General features: G+C 36.8%; 2 protein-coding genes across 4 annotated transcripts in view; both read left to right on the top strand.

Moving 5' to 3' along the window:
* Positions 1-281: 281 nt before the first annotated feature.
* On the top strand, positions 282-9,554 carry spi1b (Spi-1 proto-oncogene b). 3 transcript variants are annotated; one of them, XM_042421925.1, is made up of 5 exons: positions 282-652; positions 1,175-1,265; positions 2,553-2,749; positions 4,901-5,066; positions 7,992-9,554. In XM_042421925.1, exons 1-5 carry the CDS (start codon positions 611-613, stop codon positions 8,303-8,305), a joined length of 810 nt encoding a protein of 269 aa, XP_042277859.1. In that variant the 5' UTR covers positions 282-610; the 3' UTR covers positions 8,306-9,554. The 3 variants fall into 3 exon arrangements, with proteins under 3 accessions (XP_042277859.1, XP_042277866.1, XP_042277876.1); XM_042421932.1 differs by having other exon boundaries at positions 4,913-5,066; XM_042421942.1 differs by having other exon boundaries at positions 4,916-5,066.
* A 3,340-nt stretch (positions 9,555-12,894) lies between these two features.
* mybpc3 (myosin binding protein C3) overlaps positions 12,895-27,341 on the top strand; it is a 35,357-nt gene continuing 20,910 nt past the window's right edge. The window contains exons 1-8 of the mRNA XM_042419742.1: positions 12,895-12,955; positions 17,111-17,380; positions 19,686-19,820; positions 20,619-20,696; positions 21,436-21,584; positions 22,110-22,227; positions 22,340-22,391; positions 25,982-26,038. Coding sequence (XP_042275676.1) covers positions 12,931-12,955; positions 17,111-17,380; positions 19,686-19,820; positions 20,619-20,696; positions 21,436-21,584; positions 22,110-22,227; positions 22,340-22,391; positions 25,982-26,038 — 884 coding nt within the window. The 5' untranslated portion in view covers positions 12,895-12,930. The remainder of the gene's footprint in view (positions 12,956-17,110; positions 17,381-19,685; positions 19,821-20,618; positions 20,697-21,435; positions 21,585-22,109; positions 22,228-22,339; positions 22,392-25,981; positions 26,039-27,341) is intronic.

Consider the following 27,341-nt stretch of genomic DNA (forward strand, 5'->3'; position numbering starts at 1 on the left):
TAAACTACATTTTTCAACAGATGGCTGTACTGCTTTTGAGACCAAACTTTGCCAAAATTAAATGAAAAATTGTTTAAAAGCAAATGAAATAAATAAAATTTACCAAAGCTGGAATCATAAAATAGCAAACGCTTCATATACACACAGTGTTTATCACCTGTTAGACAACTTTTTGGAAAAAACCTACAGAGTTAAACACTTGCTGACGATTGGCTGCTAAGGGAGGGGACAGTATATAGACCCTGATAAATGCCAAGTTTCATGGTCTCCCCTGACAAATCATCAATGACCAGGAACCTTCAGCAGACACACTCTATTGCTCCCACCCACACACATTTACAGAAGTCAAAAGTTCCTTTTTCATTTAACAGCCAAACAGAGGGGCCTTGTATATTCCATTTTATTTAATACAGCTCGAAGGCCTCCTGGAGTATTTCAGCTCATAAGTGTATGCTATACAATAAGAGAGAGAGAGAGATTTTTTGGTTTTCGTTGAGTGAGAGGAAATTTTGAAACATTGTGCAATGGTGCCGCAAAAGTTTTGAAAGGTTGTGAGAGCATTTTTGCCTGCAAAGTGTCTGAGAGTCGGTTTGTTGGAGAAGAGGTCTCCATGTTGCATCCATACAGAATGGAGAGCTATCTCATCCCACCTGTAAGTATAATTTCTTTTATTATTATCTAAACTTTTAGGGGACTTTCTTGTATCCCAGTGTCAGATGAGTTCATTGAGCATTTTTTAAAAAATGCAGAATTAACCAGAAATACATTTAATAATCAAGAAGATGGACAACATATTTCATTTAGATGACTTAATGTGATCTCTACTTCCATTTGAATACAGGATACAAACTGTAAGAGTCTTTTATACTACTGAAAATGAAACTCTAAAGTTTTTGTTGAGTTTCAGAATAGTGGTGGCAAGTGAAAAAAAATGTTGTCAGTATTGTGTAAAAAAATATTGCTAATGCCTAAGCTGATTCACAAAAGTAACATATCTAGAAAAAATGTGAACATTTTATGAGAGACGGATGGTAAAGATTAATGTTGCCTTTGATAGATTATAAAAGTAATGGTATATAATATACTGTATGTTGTCTCCAGCATATATTCCACCAAGAAAAATATTTTTCATTCTTATTTTTGTGTCTGAAAATATGTTTATTTGCTCTTGCAGCACACAGAAGAAATGTATGATCCTGAGATATACAGGCATCAAATTGCAGAATATTATAATCCATATGTTCTAGACGCAGATATTCAGGCAGGTGAGTTTTACTTCAACCTTATTTTTTTTCATGTGACCAGTGTTTGAAATTAAATCATCACTTATCATTCTTATAAATAACAGTGAGTTTTTTTCTGAGATTAAAAACATTTCAAAAGGCAGATGAAGCATTTTGGGCACAAATGTTGATAAAACGAGATGTGAACAACTGAATCCACTAAAATTAAACACGTTTTCATGCTCTCTTCTCTCACTGACATCAAACACAGCCGTCGTCTGTCAGTTTATTCTACAAATAAAACAACACAGCCTGATGCAGTGACAATTACTTTTCTCTGTATTGTACATAAAAAGCATGCAGTGTGTGCAGCTGGAGCGCACCACATCAGGGTGTATGGAACACAGGAAACAGATGCCATTTCTTTCGGCCGCTACAACTACAGACATAGAACAACTTTCGCCCCATGGGGTTTTGTTGATACAAGAGAGGTGCTTTACTTTCTCTTGTAATCAACTGTTTTGAATATTACACCAAAATAATCTAAACAGGGAAAAATTATTTTCCTGACCTTACAGCAAAAACTGCCTCTCAGCTTTAGTTGTTATTATGATGATAGATCTGTAATGTCTGATGTTGAAATATCTCTTGTAATGTCCTTTAAAATAAATATAAATGAAGATACTGTAGCACTCAACAGTGATTATCACTGTGATGCACATATAAAAGTATTCTCACAGTGTTACAGTGGATGTAAGATGTGTTTTTTTTAACCAGTTTCATTTATTACACCCTGTACTTCGCATTTGTTTGCATGTAAAATATGTCCTTTTTTGGCTCTTTCCTCTTTCCATGTCACACAGGAAATATATAAATTGTGAACTTACCTTAGAACCTTAAAGTGGAAATTTCTAGTTTGATTTCTAAATTCTGAAATACAGTCAAGGACAATATAAAAAAAAAAGGTGCAAATTCAGGGTTAACGGCTGTGGCAACACTGCTTGTGTGGAAACAACAGGAAAGAGCTTCATGCTGAACTCAAGCGCTATTAGTAAGAAGCTTGTCATCAAATTCAGTTGCTTTTGACTCAGTACTTTTAGATATCAAATGACAAAGATATGACAAATTTTTAAAGACAAACAGTCTGGTTTCTTCATGAGTCATTTCTGAGCTTTTAAACATGTATAAAATCCTGTTAAGTTCTTTGTATGAAGCTGTGTATTCCACTTGTAATAATTCAAATGGCCAACGTTGAAACAGCACAGTGCTGATCATAGCTTACAACAAAAGGATGTGGCTATGATGATGTTTCTCACCTTCTTTGTTTAGACCACTGGGACTACCACCCTCACCCTCATGTGCACCCTGTAGAGTTTGAGAATCTCCAAGAGACAAACTTCACAGAGCTGCAGAGTGTGCAGGCTCTGCACCCACCCGGCCTGATACGACACGAGGCCATACGATATGACCCAGATAATCTGCTGGATCCAAATCTTGGAGCACATGCTCATGTGTTACAGCAACCAGTAAGTCCCTCTGTCACCCACCAACACATGCATGGATGCATGTGCTTGCATAAAAGCAGTTTCAAATACACAATAAACAACTATGTGGCCAAAGTGTGCATTTACACAAATATAAATATTAATTTAATTTAAATCTAGAGCAGATCTGTTTAGTTTATTTATTCATTTTTTACTGAGTCAGAGTTATTGATGAGTTTTAAGTACCATATTATTAGTGAAGAGCTACAATGCAAAGACTGTTGAAGAATGGTGATGATGACAGTGATAATGACACATAAAAATAAAAGAAGTAAGGTTTACTAACGTTATTAGTAAGTAGGTTACTAAGGCTCCTAGTGTTTTTGATACTTAGGTGGTTATAGTATAATAACCAGGAAACAGCTGTAAATGTTACACAGAGGCTTCATGACCTGCTGCAAACTGTCTCAAAGATACACTCATTGATTCTGTTTTGGTGTCCAATGATGCCAATAAGTCCTAAAATGTCCTTCTAACTCACTGGTGATGTCTTGAACTCAGCATAGTTCTCGCTTGAGTTTCACATCAGAGAAGACATTTTGGGATTTGGAGGCATTTTAGGGTCCTTTGACAAAATCAGGAAGTGAATCTGTGAGTTAGAAGAACAGCTTTAAACTTACAAATATTTTCTTGGAATCAGATCTAAAGGCTCATCTTAGAACACTCAATGTCACAACGGCATGCTTCACCTCATCAGATGTGAACCAGTGAACTAGAACAGAGATCTCTGGTTTACATATCAAAAACATCAGGCTAAATTACAGTTAACGGTGTGTGTAAAATGGTTGATAGAACAACTACACTTTCTCCATTTGAGGCTAAATAAAGACGTGTCATGGATTTGAATCTTTCACTCAATGTATGACAGAGGTTCAGTGAAGTGCTGGAACATATGATGATACAGAATATGTGAAAAATGTGTGTCAAACATGAAATACAAGCATTTTCTACGTGGTACAAAAATATTTTAAATGACTTTAAATTATTATAAATTTAAGGGACTTTTGTGTTCACATGATTTTAAACATACCTAAACAAACCCATTGTTGTTTCCAAGAATAATGATATTTTCAACCAAAATGTACACTTAGTTTTATATAATTATATCAATAATTCTGTCAGATTATCCCTTCATCTAGCACTGCTCACAGATGAACCTCAGTTTGATTTAGATTGTGATTTATACATCTATGTCTAATATGACAGGCATTCCCAGTTGAATAGGATGTTGATTTGACTAAAAGACTAAGTGTTCAGTATTGTGCTTTGTCTGCCCCTCTTACAAAATGGAGCTCAGATATAACACTAATATCAACATTTACCCACTAAAACACAAGAAATGTTTCAATGAAGCTACAAAGAAGTCACAAAACTTGTGTGCTTTTAGGTCACACGATAGTTTTCACTTGTGAGTGAGAGAAATGTCCCTTTCAAAAAAAAAAGGACTGCCATTTTTACAATGCTGGGAAATGTGCATGTTCTGTGGGGGTGGGGGGTGGGGGCGGGGGTCGAAAATAAGGTGTTATTGCATCAATTAGTATAAACTACGTGATATGAAATGTGAAAATCACTCTTCACACGTGGAATTCACAGGCGGGTTTCAACCACTGACTGTTTTTTTTGTTATGAATATGTTGACAAGTGTTGCCCACCCAGGCATACAGCTATAACAGCATCTACACATCACAGCTCATGCAGAGAGAGATGTTACTAAGCCCACTTACAATACAGTGAGAGGATTTTTATTGAAAGTCCACACTTCAGAGCATGTGCCTGATGTTGAGTACAATATAATTTACCAATTTACAACAATCTATAAGGCACAACTGCAGTGAGAGGTAATAATAATAATGATAATAATAATAATAATAATAATGATAGTAGTCTTATGCACAAAATATCCCAAAATGGTAGCTGTTTGAATATGATATTGGGAGTATTAAATTTAAAATGCATGTAAAGATAGTGTTTTAAAAATGTTGGTGGAATATTACATTGTTCAAAATCACAGAAGCTCATTTTCAGTTCTAGTCAGATACCAAAGTTTCCAAACATACCAGATATGTCATGCTGGATTCCGCATAATGATGCATTAAGTATTAAAATATTTTAATTTAATATTTATCAACATTGGCTCCTATGTTGAAGGTAACGTTCTTCCCTCGGGGCATGTATCCGCCACATGTGTCTCAGCGCAGCTCTGATGATGAAGATCATGGAGGACGAAGTCCCCCACTGGAGGTGTCTGATGAGGAGTGTCTGAGAGATCGAGCAACTTATGTCACACCTGGAGAGATGGGTAAGAAACCAGATTTATAAGCCAACATAACATATGTGCAGAGGGTGAGCAATACTTAGTTGTTACCACTTTTCACTTTAAGACACACCAACTTTGCTGGTCATGTGCAGAGTTTCAGTCATCTAGATCATGATCTATCTAGAAGGGCTAAGTCACAGTTGCCTTTGGCAGCCTTTCTACATCTGCTGGCCATGCACCAATTGGCAATATGTGATCATATAACATATATAAGATATATCAAGATATCTTGATTCCCTGTAACAAGAGAGAAGATGTGTGCAGTTGCTTTGGCATTGAATTTCTTAGCTGATTGTTTCTTACCATAGTTGGTTTCCTCTCACCATGTAAGAAGGAAAGCTGCTCTACAGGCTCCTTTCTGGATAACTGGGCCAGTGTTGTCCTTCTCGCACTGGGATGGTGGAAATTTTGGCATTGAGTCATGTCAGCTTTGCCAATATGATGCTGACATCTTAAGATGCAGCATTAGGATGAGCTGTTTTTATACTGCAGGCCATGGATCTTCACTCGATCTGGGCTGTTGTTTGTCTATTATGGAATGGAATTTCTTAGGTGGCCTTCATCCAAGATTGGATTTTCACATTGGATTGTGGAAGTAATCCAGCAGCCCTGTTTACTTTTATAGGTTCTTCTGCATAAATGTGTTAGCGTGTACCTTGTTTGGTGAACAGATGCCAGTGACACAGGGTCCATGTTTCAGTAGACCTTGGCTCAGTGATGTCCTTTTGTCTTTGTAGTTAGTTTTTGTGTTAGTTGCAGCCTGCAGACCAACTACACAGACTCCACACTTCCTCTTTTGGGCAGTTTTTGACTTCACAAGCTGATCCTCGGGCTTGTTTCACAATTGTGAGCACTGCTTACACGCAGATTGCAAGCTGTAACAGAGTCAAGTTTGATAAATGATTGTCTAGCGCAAAGTGCAGCCAAATTTAAAAGTCCTACAGGGCTCTCTCATGCTCATGCATGTGCCAAAAGTATGTATTTGTTTTGATTAGTAAAACTTGTCAAAATCAAAGCGAGAGGACATGATCTCATGTTGCAAATCGTAGCTTGCATATTGCAAATTTGGGGTCATAATACACTGTGTCTTTCAGTGCCTGAAGCCAAGCAGTGTCTGCATAATGTACTGTACCTTTGTAAATAATTGCGTGGGGTTCCTTTTTATTCAAGCAAATACAGTAGGTGAGCTCTGCGGTGGCAGTGATTGCATGTAAACTACCTCAATGGTACATATAGCAACACGCCCACAACAAAGCAGGCCTTTGCATTTTTCTACGTTTTATTCTGAACACAGCCTTACGGAGTCCCTGCACATTTGTAATATTTAGGGTTGAGAGATTTATTTGAGAGCAGATAAATAAATATGTAGCTGTGGTTGCAGCAGCGGAGAGACTATGTATCCAGCTCAAGGCCTTTCAGATGTATCTTCCAATCAAGATTAACCAGACAAGAAACACATGCATGGCTCTTAACTTACCACGTATGGCCAGTTTTGAAATGGCAACCATAGATGGTGTATCTTAAAGTGACTACTATCAACATTTATAGATTAACAATGGATCACATGACAATGTGCATTTCAAAATGGTTGCTAATAGTGACAGACACAGAGAGTTAACACCTGATTCTGCAGTTCCCCTTAGCTCTACGGAGTGTTTCAGTATCTGTCAGATCATTGTTTTGGTTTCTAGTCCGCAACTTTACTATTTTGGTTGAGTCTCACCGCTCTCATGTTGTTTTCGACTGCAGAAGGCGGCTGTTTTGGTGGTTAACAGAGTTTAGCAGCTAAAGAGCCGCATATTTCGGTGAAGACCAACACAAAGCTAAAAGGAGTGTGAATTTGGGCTTACCCTCAGGTGGACACAAATATGACTCCAAATAAATGCCACTGTTGCTTCGTATCTGCTGGATGTGTAAATAGGCAAATGTTTACAGTAACAAGTTCGCCATATCAACTTGAAAAGATTATAATATGACAATATGTGTGGTGTCACAGTTTGTTTCCATCGCCCCTAAGAGGCTAAAAAATGATTGCAGTTATGTTGGTTGAAGAGTCTCTAAATTCAGAGAACTGTGGTTACATATGTAACTGTCAGTGACAATTTTAATAACTTTTAATAACTTTAATAACTATACGTTTTATGTCAGCCCATTAACAAAATGTAAACATTATCTTGCCAAGGAGGACAGTTAGATGGTAACTTTATATTACAAAGTATGTGAGAAATGTCTCAGCATCAATATTAAAATAATAAAGATTTGTAGAGGGTTTCTCAAGCTTAGTACTTCACCATTGAACTTGATAATTTCTGCTGTACTGGTACAAACAGCCATCTGTAAAGTAATCTGAAGAACCTACAACACCAAACTTTATCATGTAATACGTAAGCATTTAAATAGCCTTCTTAAGAAACAGTTAACATGTCATCAACTAGGTTTATTGCGTAGTACCATGACAATGCTGAAAACACTAAAACGATCACTCATGCAGGGTTACGGTTACAGTTGGTTTTCTTTTGTACTGTCTTGTAAAGATATTTTACATTAAAGAAAACAAATATTCTGCCTCGACTGTCAAAAATGTTGCTTTTTTCAACTAATTTGCCTAAAGTCTGGGTTCTTTTATTTTATGTACAATCGATACATGTCTATATATGGTTGGTCTAGAGCAGCTGACACCAGAAAAATGTAAATTAAAATTCTTCTACTCACCCCATTTCTATGTCACTATTCCAGGACTAATAAATGGGACTTTATTCTTGTTTGAATGTTTTTTTTTTAATTGAACATTTATAAAAATGTTATCTTTTATATTCAAGTAATATCAATAAATGCATACATAATGAGGAGAACAGTGCATATCAGTTCAAGGGTAATAATAATGCCACTGTCTGATGTTTCCAAAAGGCAATAAAAAGAAGATCCGCTTGTACCAGTTCCTGTTGGACCTTTTAAGGAATGGCGATATGAAGGACAGTATCTGGTGGGTGGACAGAGACAAAGGGACATTCCAGTTTTCTTCCAAACACAAGGAGGCTCTCGCACACCACTGGGGAATCCAGAAGGGCAACCGCAAAAAAATGACCTATCAGAAGATGGCTCGTGCCTTACGCAACTACGGCAAAACTGGAGAGGTGAAAAAGATTAAGAAAAAGTTGACATACCAGTTCAGTGATGAGGTGCTAGGGAAGAGTCATCTAGAGAGAAAACCATATATGTAGGTAGGAGGGATACTGAAATGTCAAGACTGAGTCATGAAAAGTGTTGACATTTGATTTGAACTTTCTGGTGTTACTGTAGATGCTTAATTGACCTTGCTGACGGGGTAAATAGCATTATGTCAATATCATTACTGTTGTAAAGAGGGATTAATCTTTTGAAGATACCATCTAAAACAGAATAATGTATATAATTTCCATAGAGGTATGGAGCTATAAAGAAAAAATCCCCAGTTACTCTTTATAACAAGGCATGTTGGAGAGGTGATGTAGAGTAGAGTTACCAACTGATGACGAAATACTGCAAAGTATAGCAATATGGAAATAAACTCAGGGCTCGATGTGAAAATGTGTAACCTGTCATTTGCTAATGTATACAAAAAATTGTGAATGGCTACCCAGATTTGAGAATGTGTTACAATTATTTCTTGATTGTGAGCTTTGTCCTTGATTTATTTTGTAGTTCAGAGATTTTGGTGTAATGGCCAAAGTTGGAACTGCAAGTCATGTGATGCTTGGGTTCAGAGAGACATTTTGTTACATGATGTCTAATTCGTTTTAAAGGCCACCAAGAGCAATTGGCAGCAGAGGAAACACACTAACATCTGTATGAGCATTAAGCAGAGTGTAAGCAGATTCCAGTGTATAGCTTTCAAATCTCTTATAGTGCACAGTCACAAATTTCCGTGCACATTTTCAAATATTTGTGACACCCTTGCAAACATAAGATTGTGCATTCCCAATTCTCAGTATGCATTTTCTTGTTTGTTTTTTTTGTGAAGATAAATTGTACTCAACATTAAAGGAATAGTTTGACATTTGGGAAATATGCTTCTATCTTGCTAAGAGTTAATATTTACTGCACAGATACAAGAGTGGTGTGAATCTTGTCAAACTCTTGCCAAGAAAGTGAATGACCAAATTTTGTTTCCACTTGTGGTCCTTATAGAGCTTGTTGTTTTGAAATGTCCCAGTAGGTATTCTTATCCTTGTGTTGGACATGTTTAAGTTCTCTTAAGATTTTAGTTTATATTTCTGTGTGTATATATATTTACCATGCATTTCCATTTAATATTTAAAACAACAAACATACAAACATAAAGAAGTCATTAATGAGGCAGACTTACATTGAGCAGTCACTTTGATTAGGTTATGTGATGACGGCATGTAATCTGTTTGTACAAATATATTAAACTTTGTCAGTTTTACTTAAGAAATGCTTGTAAAAAAAATAAAATAAAACGTTAATCAATGTATGTGTACTGTAACTTTTGAAAAGAAGTAAACATTGCCTAATGTTGTAAAGTTTCAGGTTTGCAGATTAGTTCTCTCACCCTTTTATTACAAATAATAAGGTAACTGGTGAACTATGAGGAACTATGAGGTTAATACAGAGAAGCAGGGGTGAAGTGGCCTGTCACCCAGTTCTTACATATATCGGCCTGTGGATTCTGACACAATGCAGACGCCAATGCCGGCTCTCTACTTAAAGCAGGTGTACTGTAAGCAAAGTCTACAGTGACACATCTGGAGTTTTCACTGTATTGGTTTAAACAAGTTTGTGATGCAGTTGTCTATGAAATCTAAACCTAAATCACTAAACTCCTCAAATAAAATATAAAATAAATAACATGATTTTAAAAATTACTGGAATACAAAGGAGTAATAACTTGCTAAAATTTAAAGTGTGGTGTGTAAATATAAATATACTACAGCACCTGGTATCCTAAGAGCCAACAGCTCCCCTCAATGGTCAAGTTGTAATTGATACTCATAACTGACAAGTGAGGAGATCAAAAGCAATGCCCTTGAATATGAATAGAATAGAATATGAGAGAACAATTATCCCCAGAAGGCCCATTTAGTAGCTGTTCTGGTGCTTTCAATCATGTCACATGATCTTCATGTGAACTTTGAAGCTCAGCTTTTAAAACCAACATTTCTCACTGACATCCATCACAATGCAGGATCAGATATCAGATATGAAAGACACATTTACAGAGGTGAGGTTCAGGAAATGCATCACAGCAAGTTTTCCATGATTGACCAGCTTAAAGGCGCTTCCTGTTGCAAAAAGGATGTCACGGCTTCTCCTGCCTCACATAATTGCTCTTGTGAATTAGGAAAAAGGATGGCAGCTGATGATAAGTACACTAATGAGTTATTAAGGAGTGGCTCAAGGGAAGGTGCGGAAAGGAGGTGCAGTGCAGTCTTTGGTGCTTGCTTTACCATGAATATTGGACAGTTTCAGGAAGACTGAACATGATGGGCTGTAAACCTTTTTTATATTTGAATTTAGAATTTTATATATTTCATCTTGGAGAAAAACAGAAACAGAAGCATTCATGGCAATACCCACATTTTTGCCTAACATATCTAATCTGAATTATCTGAAACTGGTCTCTGGATAAATCTTGAGAAAATAGATGTTGCTGAAATATGCTTAATTTTTCATTTCTGTAATATTAAATCATTATTCAGAATGTTCAGGAGTTTTGAAATGTGTGTGAAATGTGCACCAAATGTGGTTCTCAGTTCAAAATTCAAAATACAGCATTAGTCAATGTTGTGGTCGACTTAAACCACTTCTCAGCTGCTGACTGCAGGGTTCAGTGAGTACATGGTGTATGTTTTACGAATTAAGATCTTGTAGGAAAAACAGACACGATCAAGATTTTCAACCAAGGTTATGCCCATGCTACATACGTAAAGCCCCCTGAAAACTCAAATCCATAGCTTAATGTTATAGAGAAAAACTGAAGATTTAATATATATTTCAAAATCAGAAAGAATCAGAATTAAAGAACTTGAATTCAATATTTATCAAGAGTTTTACTCTCAGAAACTAATCACAACTGTGTGGGTGGGGTTTGATCATATTTGATTGACAATGCTTTAAGCAAACAACCTAATAACTGCCATCACATTTTGATTCAGATATTGATAAACTCTGATTGGTGCACAGGACAACATAACATCAGCCTTTTCCAACTGAGGCTCAGAAAAGTAGCAAATACAGAATGTGAAATAAACAAAACGTGTCTAACTTTGGTAGAAAATAACATGTTCATGTAGGACCCTGACATTCATCAGCAAGAAGCTGATTGAGGGCCTTTAAAGGGGACATATCTTGCACATTTCGAGGCTTATATTTATATTATGGGGCTCTTTGAATGATTTACAGTTCAAAAATCTCAGAGCCTCAGTTCAGATCAGTTTTAGCTCCTGTCTCTTTAAAGCCCCCCTCTTGATGAGCCCACTCCGTTCTGATTGATTAGTTCCCAGAAGCTGCGTCTCAACAGACTTCTGGCTGTTCTGGGAGCAACATAAACAAACAATAGCCGCATTTTGCTCCCTTTCCCCCATTCTTCACTCAAAATATAAACTTCTCAAATACATCTGTACATGTTCTAGCCCAAACCCTATCCAAAATATGTGAGTGGACAAACTGAATTGAAGTCCATCATGTGACGCACTCGTGCCCAAAAAATAATTTTTCCTGCAATCAATCATTGGAAAAGTAACAGCTATGAAACAGTGAATAAAAATTTTGGAGCGTCACAACCCCCACAATAACATTATGAAAGTCTAGAGGAGCCGCATGATTGAAGGATTTTATTGGCCAGCGGAAGTCTCTAGTGCGCATGCTCTATGGGCCAGACAATCAGGAAGTGTGTGAGCAACATCCTGATAATCGTTTAACAGCGGAAAGTTGATTTTTTTGGCTTCATGCGTCACTGAGCAGCTTTCATAAGAATGAATGGGGCACCATCTTTGAGTCTAGTTCTTAATACAGCCATGAAACTGAACGTTCAGAGCAGGCTGAAGGGAGCTGAAGGGACTTGCAGGGAGCATTTTTAACTTTGACCATGTTTAACATAGACAGCCAACATCATAAGAGTGTAAAAATAACAGAGAATCACAAAAAGCATGATATGTTTCCTTTAAACACCCATTCAGACATGTATGAGACAAAGGGACTCAGATATCATTGGTAAATCTCTCTGAATAGTAATGAAAATAATCCTCTAAACACACCTGTTATACTACAACATATGCAGCCCATTGAAGCATGTCCTTGTTTTTCTGGTTGGGCAAAATGCTAACCAGAAAAAAGTTCAACAGCTCTGCATTAATGGAAGAATTTCTTAAAAACTTTGTAAAAAAAAAAAAAAAACCCTCATCCCTACCAATTATTCTCAACCACCTTGTATTCATTCTTAAATTCACAGGGTGACACGGTGCAGCACAGATGTGGAGAGAGCAAACAGACTTTTTTGGATTCAAAGGTTCTATATTTAACCATTGCCTTACATCCCCTCCCTCTCAAGGCCTATCATTCAGCGGAGGTGTTGGAGGAAAGGATGGTTGAAATATAGCCTGGACTTGGATGGGGGCGGGGTGGGGGCTGGCTCGCTGCTGGGATGGGATGAACTTTGATGGGGAATGCGTGGGGGTGGCTGTTGTGTTTTTTGGACGTTGTATTGGGCCTAGAAAAAAAAAAAGTGGCAGGAGAGGTGGGCTGTTTGGAAGCAGCACCACTATTAAAAGGCAAAGAGCTGAGGTAGACTGCAGACTGTTTAGGAACAGTGACTCACCCTGTGGAGGAGAGGAGATCATTCAGGAAGATGCCAGAGCCAACCAAAAAAGCAGGTCAGTGTGCTCGGTCACATTCAGCTACTTTTGAAGTTTAGTCTGAACATTTAAACAACTTACATTCTCTAAGAACCCAAACTTTTTGACACTAGGGTAGTCACATGTCAGCAGTATGACCTGCAAAAAAAGTGAGCTCTTAACTGTATTCATTGGTGTGTTATCAGCATGTTGCAACTGTAGACCTACTATCAATGTTACTTCCTTTATATAATCTTCTCCTAAAACAGAAACTTTTCTAAGAAACTAACAGTGTGATATTACAATATGTGTGAAAGAACAGTCCATTGTGTTGGGCCACACCCCTCTTAAGCAACTGTAAACCACAACCAAACCACTCACTACAGACCTGAACACTGTTTTCATGATACACAGTGACAAATGGATTTTGACTGTCTGCAGAATAATATCATAATTACACTTCACATTTAAATAAATGGTTTAATCATTTGAACACATTGTTCTTTTTGTCACGATTTCTGTTATTTTGTCACAATTAAAAGCTATTTTTTGCCATTTTCCCCACAAAAAAGGTATAAAAAATGTATATCACATAAATTTACAGGTAATTATTCCCATACATAAATATCTGAAAGTAAATACAGTAATTTATATTTTTTTTTTTGAAAACAAAATAAGGTAAGATGAAATAAACTTGATTTTCCCACGATGTGAATTCAAAGTGTCTCAACAGCAGAACTACAAGAACAGTAGAAGAAGTAGAGCAGAGTGGAGAAGTAACTTTAAAAAACAACAGTATAGTACTATATACACTATGAACACCTCCAATATACCAATGAAGAATGAAAACACTAAAATGAAACATACTAAATACTACATATATCAATAGTAACTATAGTATAAAGAGTCTTGGGACAAAAAAAAGCCACAAATAAAGTGAGTAGCCAATGGTGTTGCAATAAAAAATTACATTTTAGGGAATTAAATTGTGCGCTAGTTAAAGTGTCTAGTGTCTGATAGTATGTAGCTTAGAATAAAACAATGTGTAAAAAAAAGTAAATTATTTTTTTTAATAACAAGATACTGTATGGCAAGATAAAATAAACTTTATTTTATCAACACAACAACCAGAAGTACAGGAACAGATGCATAGGAACATGCATCTGTAAATCAAATATTTAAATGGCTCTCGAGGGAAATACATTTCAGATGCAGCTCAAGATGAAGTCATTTCCATTCAGTAGAAAATTAGACAGATAATTCCAAAGTACGGCAAGGTTTAAGCTAGCACAAGCTGCTTAGTTAATGTAATGTCTCAATACTTATGTACCCAGTAGTTAAAATCACAACATACTACATTTAATTATCTGTCCTTAGTTCCCAGAAGTGTGACAGTCACCCTAAGCCCCTTTTGGCGGTGTCAGAGCTCAGAAACACGTCACATGATCCAGTTGGAAACATTGTCTGAAGTGAAATGGACACTATTTCCAGCATCACTGCATTCACAAAATGCACCACTGATCCAAAAATGCACCGACAGGATTCCAACTTGACAAATGACTTTCCACAGCGTTTTTTTCCCCCCTCTCTTCAGTGGGGATGCATTGTTGTTTGTGGGGTGAGAAGCCCCTTATATCAGATGACACAGTGCAGCCCAGATAGTTAACTTGTGTGTGTTAAGACTTCAAGTGTCAAGGATCTCCTCAGGAAGATACTAGTTATGATTGGCTTGAGCTTGTAGCATTATCGTTAACACCCAGTGCAATCATCAGGATGTTTCTCGAGCTTTTTTTTTCCTTTCTTTTGCTGAGTAGAAAATATTGCAATAAAACATGGTTTGTCAACTTTAAAGTAAAAAATAAATAAATAAATAATAAAAAAATAGATAACAAATAATCAGTTGTAAAATTAAACATTATTATTATTAGTATTATTATTATTATTATTATTATTATTATTGTCGTTATTATTATTATTATTATTATTATTGTCATTATTATTTATTTAACTAAATAAATAAATATTATAAGACGGCCAAGCCAAGTCTTACATGAGACCCATTATTATTAGGATGCAACATTAAAAGTTGTAATAAAGTGATTTGTGAATGTAAATTCTTATCAGTTGACTGACTGATAAAAACTGACTCAAAAACTGAGCTCAAAAGTTTTCTGGTATTCAGCCAAACAAAGAGGCAGTCATCAACAGACTTCAGATAAATATCTAATGACTCTCAGTCTGGGAGAATATATTTCAATTATTTCATGAGTCAGCGACATTGCTCTCTCCAAAATAACCCAAACTTCAGCAATGTTTATTTTATGTGGCTACATTAAACATAATTGTAGCCTCGTCCCTAAACAAAGTTGTTTAAAGCACAGAAAGCCAGGAATTTATTGAAAGTGAACAAAATAGGTAATTCTTAGAGTAAACAAACTGTCTTCTCCTTAGCCAATACGTGTTCACTTCTTTTACTTTTTAATGCCTCTTAATGAGTTTTAAAGTAACTGAAATTGTTACGGTTATTTTGATATTGAGAAGAGTCCTCTTCCCTTTAAATGACGACAGATGAAGATGAGAAAGGTAAAGGATTATGAATGACTGACAACATGACAAGCAATGTCGTAATAGAAGAAAGCGCTGGCTGCAGACAGACTGAGGGCACATCATTCTTTCTGTGCCTCCAGAGACACAAAAATAGAGTCAAGTTAATCCCTCGGCTGTGATACCTGCGCCCCTGTTGCAGCTGAAGCCTGCCAGCCTCATATATTGGTCCACTGCATATGCATCCTATATTTAAACTCATAGGGTCATCTTGCAACGCAGGGATTTTTTCTTTTTTTTGTTTGTTTGTTTTATGTGGTTTTGTAATGCTGAACTATTCAGGAATCAAACCTGCTTTACACATGGAAACATGCACCTCAGTTAGAACTACATGCATTTCATTATTTAAAAAACATGTTACCGTAAAACACATGTTTACTGTCCTTTTTTTAAAGATGACAAGTATTGGGGAATGACATGACTGAGCACATTTTATTTAACTAATAAACAGTTTAAAAAAAGTCCTGGCACAGCAGGTACTGACAACAGCTGGTGTTTTACACAACATGTGTAAAATTTACTATTTATAGTTTTTCAGACTGACGGTAGTTTTCCATTCGGGATCACCTCTGTTATGGTTATTAACATATATGGATGATTTTATATTGTCTGCTAATGTTAATTTATAAGTGTTGCAGATGTGTGTGTTTTATCCAATTTCAATCAAAAGCATGTAAGTATTTCAGTTTACATGCTAATTAAAGAATGTAAACAGACTTTAATACACAACCTGATTAGATGGATGTGATGGATGGATGATGTGGTTGTGACAGATATTGTTGATCCTTTGATGACGAATGTCGTCTTATTTCCTGCACACGAAGAAAAACTAGTCCTTTAACACACATTTACAATGTCAAAGAGCTCCCTAGAGTCCACATCACAAACACAAAGAGACTAGTTTTGCGTTGGTATTTTTAGGAACACCTTTAATTTATCATGATTTTAATAAGTTTCTCTCTATGTTAATATCTTACAGGTTTTCAGACCAATTATCTGCTGGGTTTTTTTTTAACTAAGGTTATATCTCTTTCTTAAGTAATGCTTAAATTCATGTTTTTCCAAATGAAGTAAGAGCTCATACTGCACTCCTCAGAAATCAGTATATCTCTATGTACAAAGCATGTGTAAGATAATAACAAGACGACACAGAGAGGACTTATTGTACAGTCAGTACAGTGTTTTGAGATATTCTGGGTGGAAACAGAGCGGAAAGAGGCAAATTCATAGGTTTTCAGTTAGCCCCACCCAGTGTGCTGAGACTGTACAACATGAGCAGCTCTGCTCAGCTCTTGAGCCTTTTTCTTCTTTTGCTAAAATATGAATGACTCATCTTCTCCCACCCCCACCCCATCCCCCATCCACCTCCTGTTCTTTCCTTGGGTATGTGTTTTGTTTCTGAATGGATGAACAGGATGAAGTTTGAATAAAACAAAAATCAACACATACAGTAATTTGGGTTTGTACTTATTAGTTATGGGTGCAAAGAGACAAAATTCTCATCAATTAACTCTCACAGCAGACATGAAAATGCCTAATTGACACTTCAAAGGTCTTACTTTTTATTTTGAATTCACCCTCCCTCTTCAGTTTCAGCATTTGCCAAGAAACCAAAGACTCAGGAGGCACAAGAGGGGTCCTCAGTGGTCTTTGAAGCAGAGACTGAGAAGCCTGATGCTAAAGTAAAATGGCAGTGCAACGCAAAGGACATTGCCAGTGGCAACAAATACGAGATCACAGCCAATGGAAACAAGCACTCCCTCACTATAAAAGCTATTGCCCGGGAAGATGCCAATGTCTATGCAGTGATTGCTGGGGGGTCAAAGGTCAAGTTTGAGCTGAAGGTCGTATCAAAGCCAGGTGGGCCACTTTGATGGTGCAGCTGTGCGTTTGAGGTCTCTGCTTGCTCACCTACGAGCTGTGTAGTCAACACAGAGCACAAAGCAAAATGCTGCACTTGATGCAGAAAACCACTGAGGCAGTAAATACTTGATGCACTGCATGCACTTGATGTTTCTGCACATGAACTCACATCTCTGACAGCTGCTCCACACCAAATCTCTGAGACAGCTTTGTGTGGAAATATTTGCTCTTAAAGATATAGTTCACCATTTGGGGAAATACTGTACACTTATTCCAAAAGTAATAAAAATCTGCCTACCAGCACCTTTGAAGCTCACCAATTACAGGACAAGTTAACAATTTTTCAGGTCTGTCTTAAAACAATAGTCAGATGCAAATATGAACACTGAAACAGGATTTTCTCACTGTAATCATTCTTCTTGCTAATGCTGACCATTAGAAGATCCCCTCCAAATGCACTTATAATGTAAGTAATAGGGGACAAACTCCACAGTCCTTGTTTTGAGCCAAAATGTGTTTTAGTTTATTTGAAAATAATAGTTACAGTCCACAGTTACAGACTTTTTATTACCAAATTCCCTCTTTATCTCTCAGGGGACAGTGTTTTCCCTGCGCAAAAATGTATTTAAAAGTTATTTGAAGCTAATATGAAGCTTCAGCCACCCAAATTAGTCAAATCAAGTCAATATGTTTCAAAGTTACAGTCTTTTTATTACCAAATTCCCCCTTTTTGTTACTATCCACTTACTTTGCAAGGCAGCTGGATTTGTGAGATCATGACATCATGAGATCACACAAGAATCCATCGTCAGGTTTCAAGTTATGAACCAATCAGCGTCCTGTGAGGGTTCTTGTGTGATCTCATGAATCCAGCTGCCTCACAAGGTAAGATGGTGATAGACAGATGGTTCATCTAATCACTTGCCAAATATTTCTTGAAAGTGCCTGCCCTTTTCCAAGTAGTTTCCAAGGACGATTTCTCAGATCTGTGTAACAAACAATCTGGTGTGTCAGGTTCACTATCTCCGCCCTCTCTCTTAATGGTCAGTATATGTGTCAATGTTCATTTGGGCACCTGACTATTGTTTTAAGATTTTTAAAAGTGTGAACCTAAGTGTGAAAACATCTTGTCATCACCATGAGGTTGGCATGCAACCAGACTCCAGGGATGTCACTGCTTTCAGCCAAGAAATAGTCCTGCACATAACCCCCCCATACAACACAAACTTGACATTTTTACATTTATTTATTTATTTGTTTATGAATTAAACAAACAAGGCATAACATGTTAATTCACAAGCTTCAGAGGTGCCAGTAGGTGGATTTCTTTATTTGGACTGAGTCACGCTAGCTGTTTCCACCTGTTTTCAATCTTTATGCTATGCTAAGCTAACCATCTCCAGGCTGTATAGCTTCATATTCAACTTACAGACATGAAACTATTTGATCTCCTTATCTAACTCTCAGAAAGAAACTGAATAAGCAGTAAGCTTTCTCAAAATGTTGAACTATTCCTTTAAGGCATAGGATCTGTGCAATCACTGGCTTCATCAAAAAATAACTTTGTCCCGCGCTTTCTATAGAGCATTGTACTGTATGCTCCACTGACTGTGTGTTAAGTGTGTCACGGAATAATACTTGTGCCGTTTGTCTGTCAATGCGCCCCGCTGAGGTCGCTTGTTTGGATTTGATAAGCTGGAAACAAATTTCGAAGAAAGGCAGCAGACTAATAGGAGCAATGTGCCACAAGCGACTACCCACAGCTGTCTGTGGCTCATATCAGAGCCACCCTTACTCTGTCTGTCTGGAGTGACCTTGACCCTCGCACCAGCACATTATTTCCTCATGAGTAACCACCACTTGACTGGCGCTCAGGATAGGCATGAGAGGCAGCTGATAACACATGGAAAGTCAGTCAGCCATTGAAGGATGATAAGACATGAGAAATATTTGGGTGATAAATGTTCGCCAAAGATTCAATTTCACTCACAAAACAACATTGAAGATTAAATGGTTCAAAAGTCTAAATTTAACTGCTTATGTGTCTTGCTACACAACAAAATGTGTCCATGTCAAGTATTAAGTCCTCCTTAATGTTTCATGTAAAACAAATCAGATTTTCAAAACTCTTTCTTGAATCAAGTGACAAGTGTCAAGCTTGATAGACTGATTGCTTCCTTTTTACCACACATGAGCTGATTATTTGTTAATATAGAGCACATTTTATGGACACAGTCTTTGCCATTGTAATTGTATTGTACTTCTCACTTGTGCCTTGTTATCTCTGGTGATGGTAACATAGAAGCTCCAGCTGAGACCCCTGCTGATGCACCCGTGGAGCCCCATGTAGAACCAGAGCAGACCCCTGCTCCGCCTGCAGAAGCACCCACAGAGGACAAGACCGCTGCCCCAGCACCTGATGCTGCTCCATCTGAGGGTGAGTCAGTCTGTACCAGCAGCATTCATTCACTCTCTCCTCTACTCATTATTCATTTATTATACTGTCTATTACGTCATGGCTTTTGAGTTAAGCCTTCCTGACAGTGTATTCTGGTCACCCCAGTCTATTTGACATGACACAGGTTTTATGAAAGAAATAGACATTTTGACATTTAGACATTTTGGGAAATACACTAATTTGTTTTCTTGCTGACGGTGAGATGAGAAGATTGATACTACTCATGTCTGTACAATCTTTACAGCCAGCAGCCAGTGAACAAGTGTATTTCCCAAAATATCGAACTATTTCTTTAAGTTTATATCTGATATACTACAGTATGTTTTGACATGTATGGATATTTACAATATGCGCACCCTTGAGTGCTGAATAAAAGTATTCAAAAATATTTAATAGTACAGTTTTATACTAGTTTCATAACCACTGACAAAAAAAAATAAAACAGTTGTTTCAGTAACTTGAAAAATTATTATTCTAATGTTTTGAACCGCCTGAGCTCCACATCTTTTGGATTGACCTGCCAGAAAAACTATGAATCAGTGTCATCTTTTAAATGTCGTTTAACCATATACTGTACATTTTAACAACACACAGTAGTTTGGTACTTCTGAACCTGTAAGGTCAGTATTTAAGAGTTCATGCAATTTCATCGGTCAACTGAGTGATGGTGGTTTTCATTTCCTGCTCTGCTTTTCTGATTTGCTTTTGAATTAGATGTTGTTTGATTTTGATCTTTCAACTTACTGTTAAGGCATTCTGTTATGAACCTGCTTACAGACGCACAGCCTCCAGACACCAGGCAGGACCTCACTGGCCTCTTCACAGAGAAACCCAAGAGTGCAGAGGTCACTGAAGGTGAGCGTCTCCACAGTACTGAATAACATGCATCAAATAGGATGAAGATCTCTCTCGAAAAAACTATACCACCCTACCTTGAATGATTTGAAATAAGGAATACAAAATCTTTGTGAGGGAACAGTTGCAAAAGAGTCAAACATTAAAATACATCAGAATATAGTTACAACATTCATTCAGGAGGTATGTCACAGCATATTACCACTTGGGAAAAGTTACAGGTTTTGAGGATGTTACATTCTTTGCATTCAGCTGTAAAAGGAAGATATGGAAATGTATGGAAATAACTTCCATAAAGTCTAAACTATTTTTTTATTTGCAAACTATCATTTGTAACTAGCTGTTGATTATGTTGATGGTCTTGCTTCTGTTGGGTTTTCCAACAAATGTCCTGAATTCAAGAAATAAAATATATGTTTATTTGCAGTCACAGATGGTTCCTTTAGAAAAGCTCTGCTCAGAAGTGAGGAAGTTAACCAGATGTCAATTTGTCAAACCAAATAGTTAGTCCTCATCCTGGAAGTCTTTTTTCTTATAAAATGGAGGATATGAAATGCTCTCAAACGGGGCTAAGAGATACTTAAACATGGCAGTGAAAGCATGAAATATACACCAAATATACTGATAATTTTTAGCATGTCAATAGCGAACAAACTAAATAATAGTCAACGTTTGTAAGACGCAGCTGCAGCAGATACCAGGCACAATCTGGAATATGATGATCCATTTCTCTTTGCAGGTGCAAACATCACGTTTGTGGCTAAAGTGAATGCTGAATCATTGCTGAAAAAACCAACCATCAAATGGTTCAAGGGGAAGTGGATGGACCTCGCCAGCAAGTCTGGAAAACACCTGCAGCTGAAAGAAGTGTATGACCGGAACACAAAGGTAAACATTAATACAGAAACAGACACAGGAGATTTTTCATCATATCTTGACATCATGAAAGACAATATAACCTGTGGGATTTTATTTATTCTTGTAAAGAAGACATGATATATAATTTTTACTATAGGGAGCTTAAATCTACAATGTGTAACATTTTGCTTTGAGGCAACAGAGTCATTTTGCAAGACCTGCTCTTCACAGCCCCAGTTTTGCAAGTTGTTGCCTCAGCACTTGTCGCTCATCCTGATGAACCACAAGCACGCTACCTTAGGGGTAATATTATTGGGAGACAGGAAGATACTGTTTGTCACCCTTACAAATTTCATTTCACATTTTCAGAAACAAGACAAAGAGAGAAAACCTTTGAAAAAGAAATATTTAGAAAAGAAAGCAGGAAAATCAGTCCGTGATAATCCCAAACTGACTGAATGTTATAACTGACTCTTAATGTCATACATATAATAAAAAATAATAAAAAAGTGTAACCCCCCTCTCACATCTCTCACCTAACTCATGTGGTTGCAGATCTACACATTTGAGATGCAGATCATCGAAGCCAAGGCTAACTTTGCTGGAGGTTACAGATGTGAGGTGTCATCTCGAGACAAATTTGACAGCTGTAATTTTGATTTGGCTGTACATGGTGAGTATGCCTCTTCTTACAGCTTTGCTCTACATGTTTCTAATCACATCAGTTCACTCAGAAATATGTCATTTCATATCACAATGATTTTGGTTCCCGTTCTGCATCCCAGAGGCTCGTTCTGCTGGTGAAGGCTTCGACATAAGAGCAGCTTTTAGGCGCACGTAAGTTAAATCACTTTATTATTTTGCAGAAAATACTAAATACTTTTGGTCACAGTTTACATAGAAAAAGGAATATATGCTAATCAATTAGTTTTCTTTTTTTCCAGTTGATATGTTGATATTTAGGTAAAACTCACAGGTTAGAGAAATTTCATATTAACTGCTCAGAGTTACTGAGGGTTTGACTGCTGGACATTTCTTCAGTAGCATCATACAGTGATATGTATAAGTCAGTCACTGTTCCTTCTCTCTACAGGGCTAATACTGGATACTGGAAGATAGAAAATGATAATAACTTTAACAATTTTTTTCAATTTTAAATGTATGATATAAGTTTTAATGCAATATCATCATCTATTGGAAAAGTTTGCAAATATTCTTTCAGCCGCTTTAAATTGATTTAAAATAATCTTAAAGACAGTAAAAATGCTCATTTACACACGTTTTCACAATTTGGGGGGAAATTTGTGAGCTTTGGGAACAGGCCATCAAAACCACAAAAACTTTTAAGTAGCGTTTGCATCATAAAAATCACTAAATTTAGATAAAACCTAAATTTGATGCCTTGTTGTTGAAGTAATGTGTGAAAATGATCTCTTAGGTGTATTTAAATCGAGTTTTATGCACCATTGAGTGCCTTTTGATATATAATAATAAATATATAAACAGCACCGTTAAGTTAAAAATATGAACTAATCCTAAAGGAATAAAAGATATATTAAAGGTTGAAGGGATGAAGAAGCATTAATTGGTGAAATGAGCTGGAGTAATGAAAATGGTTCATCAAGTACAAATGGGAACCACTTAAGTGCCAAACAATAACCTCAGAATATGTTTTGTGACCATTAGTTGGTTATCGGACCTTACTCACGCTTTTAATTTTAATTACTACATCGGATAATCAGGACTTTATTTAAGAGATTAAAAACAGGAAAAAAATGACACGTTTCCTCATGACCTTCAGTGGAGTATTACCATGTTATGTAAGTAATAACTGTGGAAATGCTAACCTATTAGGAGTGATGCCGCTAAGAAGAGAAGTGGACCATCAACAAGGTAGTAAAAGCGTTTGTTGCAATGATGGAGGCTCATATTCAAAATCTGGGGACTCTGATTGTTAAAGAACTCGAGAAATAAGGACCAGGTTCAGAGACTTGTTTTCTCTCCTGTGGCCTGTGTTTATCTCTCTGCATTCAAGTCAAACAGAACCAGTGTTCTTGATGGTACAGCCTCCAATCTGCTGAATTTTGACCAATGACCACAGAAGGAAGAACATGCGAGAGCTCAACATACTTGAATTGAAATCCCTTGATACAGTCGTTAATTACTGTATATTAGCAGTCATTGCATTAACCTTTGACTCAGGTACATCTCACTATTTGGAGGTTTAATTTATCAATCTTATACGTAACATGTGCTAGTTGCAGCCATCAGCTCTCTCTGATCTCCTTCTGGGTCTCAATCAAAACAGCGGAGCCAGCTGCACAAACAGCTACCCGGCAGAGTGAGCTTTGACGGTGGTTTGATCACAGTGAAAGTGCAGGATGTGCTAAGACACCGGCTTTTCAGTAGCCGAGCTCTTCCACAGGGTTGCTACATAGAGGAAGTGCAGCTACAGCACAATGTGTTGTAACTTCACCACATAAACCAGAGACTCACCTTCTAATCCTGCTGTCGGATCAGAGTCAGGAGACAAGCACACAGTTAAATCTACACCCTTGTCTTTATCTTTCATCCCACTGATTAGATTGGAGCGGACTCCATAGTGACCAGTGTTTTCTTTAACCTTGAGTGTTTTGTTTTGTTCTTGCCTGGATGACTGCTGCTGCTGCTCATGGCTTAAAGGAATACTTTGACATTTTGGGGAATATGCTTGTTCGCTTTCTTTCCAAGAACTAGATAAGAAGATGAAAACCAGTCTTATGTTTGTGCATTAAAGGATAAGGCTGTTGATTATCTATGTTTTTCTTATTGCCAAAAATGTGCAGAGCCAAACCAACAATGAGCTGATCTATTTACAAGTATTGTGTTTGTATCCAAAGCCTGATACATCATATTCCTCTGTGCTGTAAACCTCTGTTGTTGCCCAAAAACTCTTAAACATGTCATTGCATTGGATGGCATGTTAACTTTTTTAGAAATGGCTCCAAAGACTAATAACAGCAATCACGTTTTCAGTCTCCAGAGAGTAGTTCCGTGTAAGACGCCACTGCACATGTGCGAGAACGTGGTTCCATTAACTGAGCTTCACTAGCTTGAGTTGCTACATATCACAACCTCTTGACTTTTTGCTACATCGTAAATTTCTTTCTTTGTAAGGAACTTAAGTACAAAGTCAAGAGATTGTGATATGTAACACAACCAGCTATCAAAACATTGTAAATAGAAGTGTGTTCCTGCAAAGTAGTGTCTGCCTTACACTGAACTACTCTCTGGAGACTGAAAACATTAGTCTTTCTAAACAGACTACCATGACCAAACTCTTCGTAGTAAAGGAACATGTCACCCAGTGCAACAGTGTTACTCAATGACATGTTTTTAATAGTTTTTGGACAACAACGGAGCTCTGAGGTACAGAGGAATACGATATATCAGACTTTGGATAAACACACAATACTTGTAAGTAGGATGAGTTCATTGTTGGTTTGGCTCTGCACATGAGATTTGTTGACATTAAGAAAGATATAGAAAATCACCAGCCATGTCCTTTAAGTAAATTATGGAGCTAGAGCTAAAGTAGGAACTAATTAGCTTAGCCTAGCTTAGCTTTGCATGACTAGACACAATTAGCCCTGCGAAGGTCAGAAAGCTCACTAATTAACATGGTGTGTTTCGTTTGTTTAATCCGTATACAAACAGAAAAATAAAAATGACAATTTATGGATCTAGAGGGAATTACATGATGTAACTATTTCTTAATGACAGTTAAGTCCATTTGTGCATCTTCTTTGCTTTTGCCTGGCAAACTCATAGTGACAACGAGACCCTACTAAGTCAGTAGTTCTCCAAGAAAAAAACATTTAGTTTATGTACAGTGAAACAAACAAGATACAACAGGTTATTTAGTGAGCTTTAGAGGTTCAGATAAACATATTTTTCTTTATGCTAAGCTTAACTAATCGACTCCTGATTCTAGCTCCACAGTTAATGCGCAGACATAAGAGTGGTGTCAATCTTCTCGTCTAACATTCAGAAAGAAAGAATTCCTTCAACCAAATTCCTTTAAACATGGCAACACCTGTCTCTCCAACAAGACATCTGTCTGTCCAGTCACTTTTTTTTAACCATAAATTCATTCATTTTCTTTCAGACATGTAGACTTATTCTTTCCCATCTGTCTATCTTCTTATTTTAGCCCAACATTAGCTGGATGGATGTGTTAGCTTTGTGTTGTACCATTAGTATCTCCTCTTGCATATTGTCACTAGAGTAAACAGGAAGTTGATGTTTAACACTATGATTTTATAAAAGCTCAGGAATATGAATTTGTTTTATTCAAAACAAATCATGCTTGTAAAATATTAGCAGTGAACCAGCCTGTTGTTCTGTTGATGCTGATGTTTTGTTGCTGGTGGCTGATATCTCTGCAGTAGTGTAGACAAAGAAGACTCAGGAGAGCTGGACTTCAGCACGTTGTTGAAGAAGAGGTAAGCAGTTACAAAACAGTGACAATAATTCAACAACACATTGTAGATTTTCACTTTCTTTTAATTGTCGTTCTCTCTCATACTCTTTCCGGACCATCTTGCCTCTGCAGAGAGTAAGCAACTTCAGCATCTGCAAGTTGAAAATTGGATTGATGACCTAAACACTAACCTGATTGCAACTAAGCCTGAACATTAACTCACTGCACAATGAGGGCGACCAGATGAAGCAAATTTTCTTGGAATTTATTCCCCGAGCTCTTCCAACAATTTTGTCTCAATGTAAATGTTAAACAAGGTGTACAAACATACTCAAATATGTTCATGTTTACAAGTGCAGACAATTAAATCTCAGTGAAGTTTTCTCACTCATACAACAATATCTCAAAATGTTGAACATGACAAACCTGTTATACCTATTTGACATAAAGTTTGGCTCTATTGTTGTTGCTATCTCCACTCACATGCTATTCCTAGTTTTCCCTAGCACACTGTCTATAGAGATTTGTTGCACTTTCTCTGACACTTCACAGTTTTTACTCTAAAACATACACCACCACCCCCACACCTCAAACAATACTTCAGTGTATCACATCCTGTTACCAGATCATTAATGTTAACAAGAAAATTGGACACCACACCTCTAACAAAGCATGTTAGCACATGATTTATGGTTGACTGGCATTATTTTAGGTCTAACCAGAAACAGGTTTGCTTCGTAGCAGTTTAACCACCATTACTATATTTGATTTGCTTTAAATTCATATTTCTAATATGCAGATTGAATTGCTTTTGAAATGCTGTGTTTTAACTTGTCTGGTTTGTTTTGCCATATTTGCCTCTTGGGTTCTACCTCTGAATGAGCAGCAGTTTCAATAAATCCACAACTCGGTAAGAAACTGCTGACATGCTGCCTGGGTGTCGCAGGAAAACTGTTTGTTGTTCGTGCATCTTAAGTTATATATTTATTTATTCAGCTGAAATCAATAAACATATTACTGTACTGTAATATTCACCAAAATGTTGAAACAATAGTTGTTGAAGATGAAATCATTATTATTCAATGATCAACCAAAAAAGTTATTGAATATAGAAATACATTGTTTACTAAACTTTAGCATAAATTATAGTGTGAATTGTTTAATAATTGTTCACAAATCAGTCAATAATATTTCACATTATATTGTATCCTAATTATTTGTTAAATGCTGTAAGTCAGTGACTTTAATTGTCAGTTTAAAACATGATAGCAACCAAATATTTGCACATTATTCAAAGCACTGATCTTGAACCCAAAAGTAAACAA

Source organism: Thunnus maccoyii, chromosome 1 (genome assembly GCF_910596095.1).
Source record: "Thunnus maccoyii chromosome 1, fThuMac1.1, whole genome shotgun sequence".
NCBI classification, from domain to species: Eukaryota; Metazoa; Chordata; class Actinopteri; order Scombriformes; family Scombridae; genus Thunnus; species Thunnus maccoyii.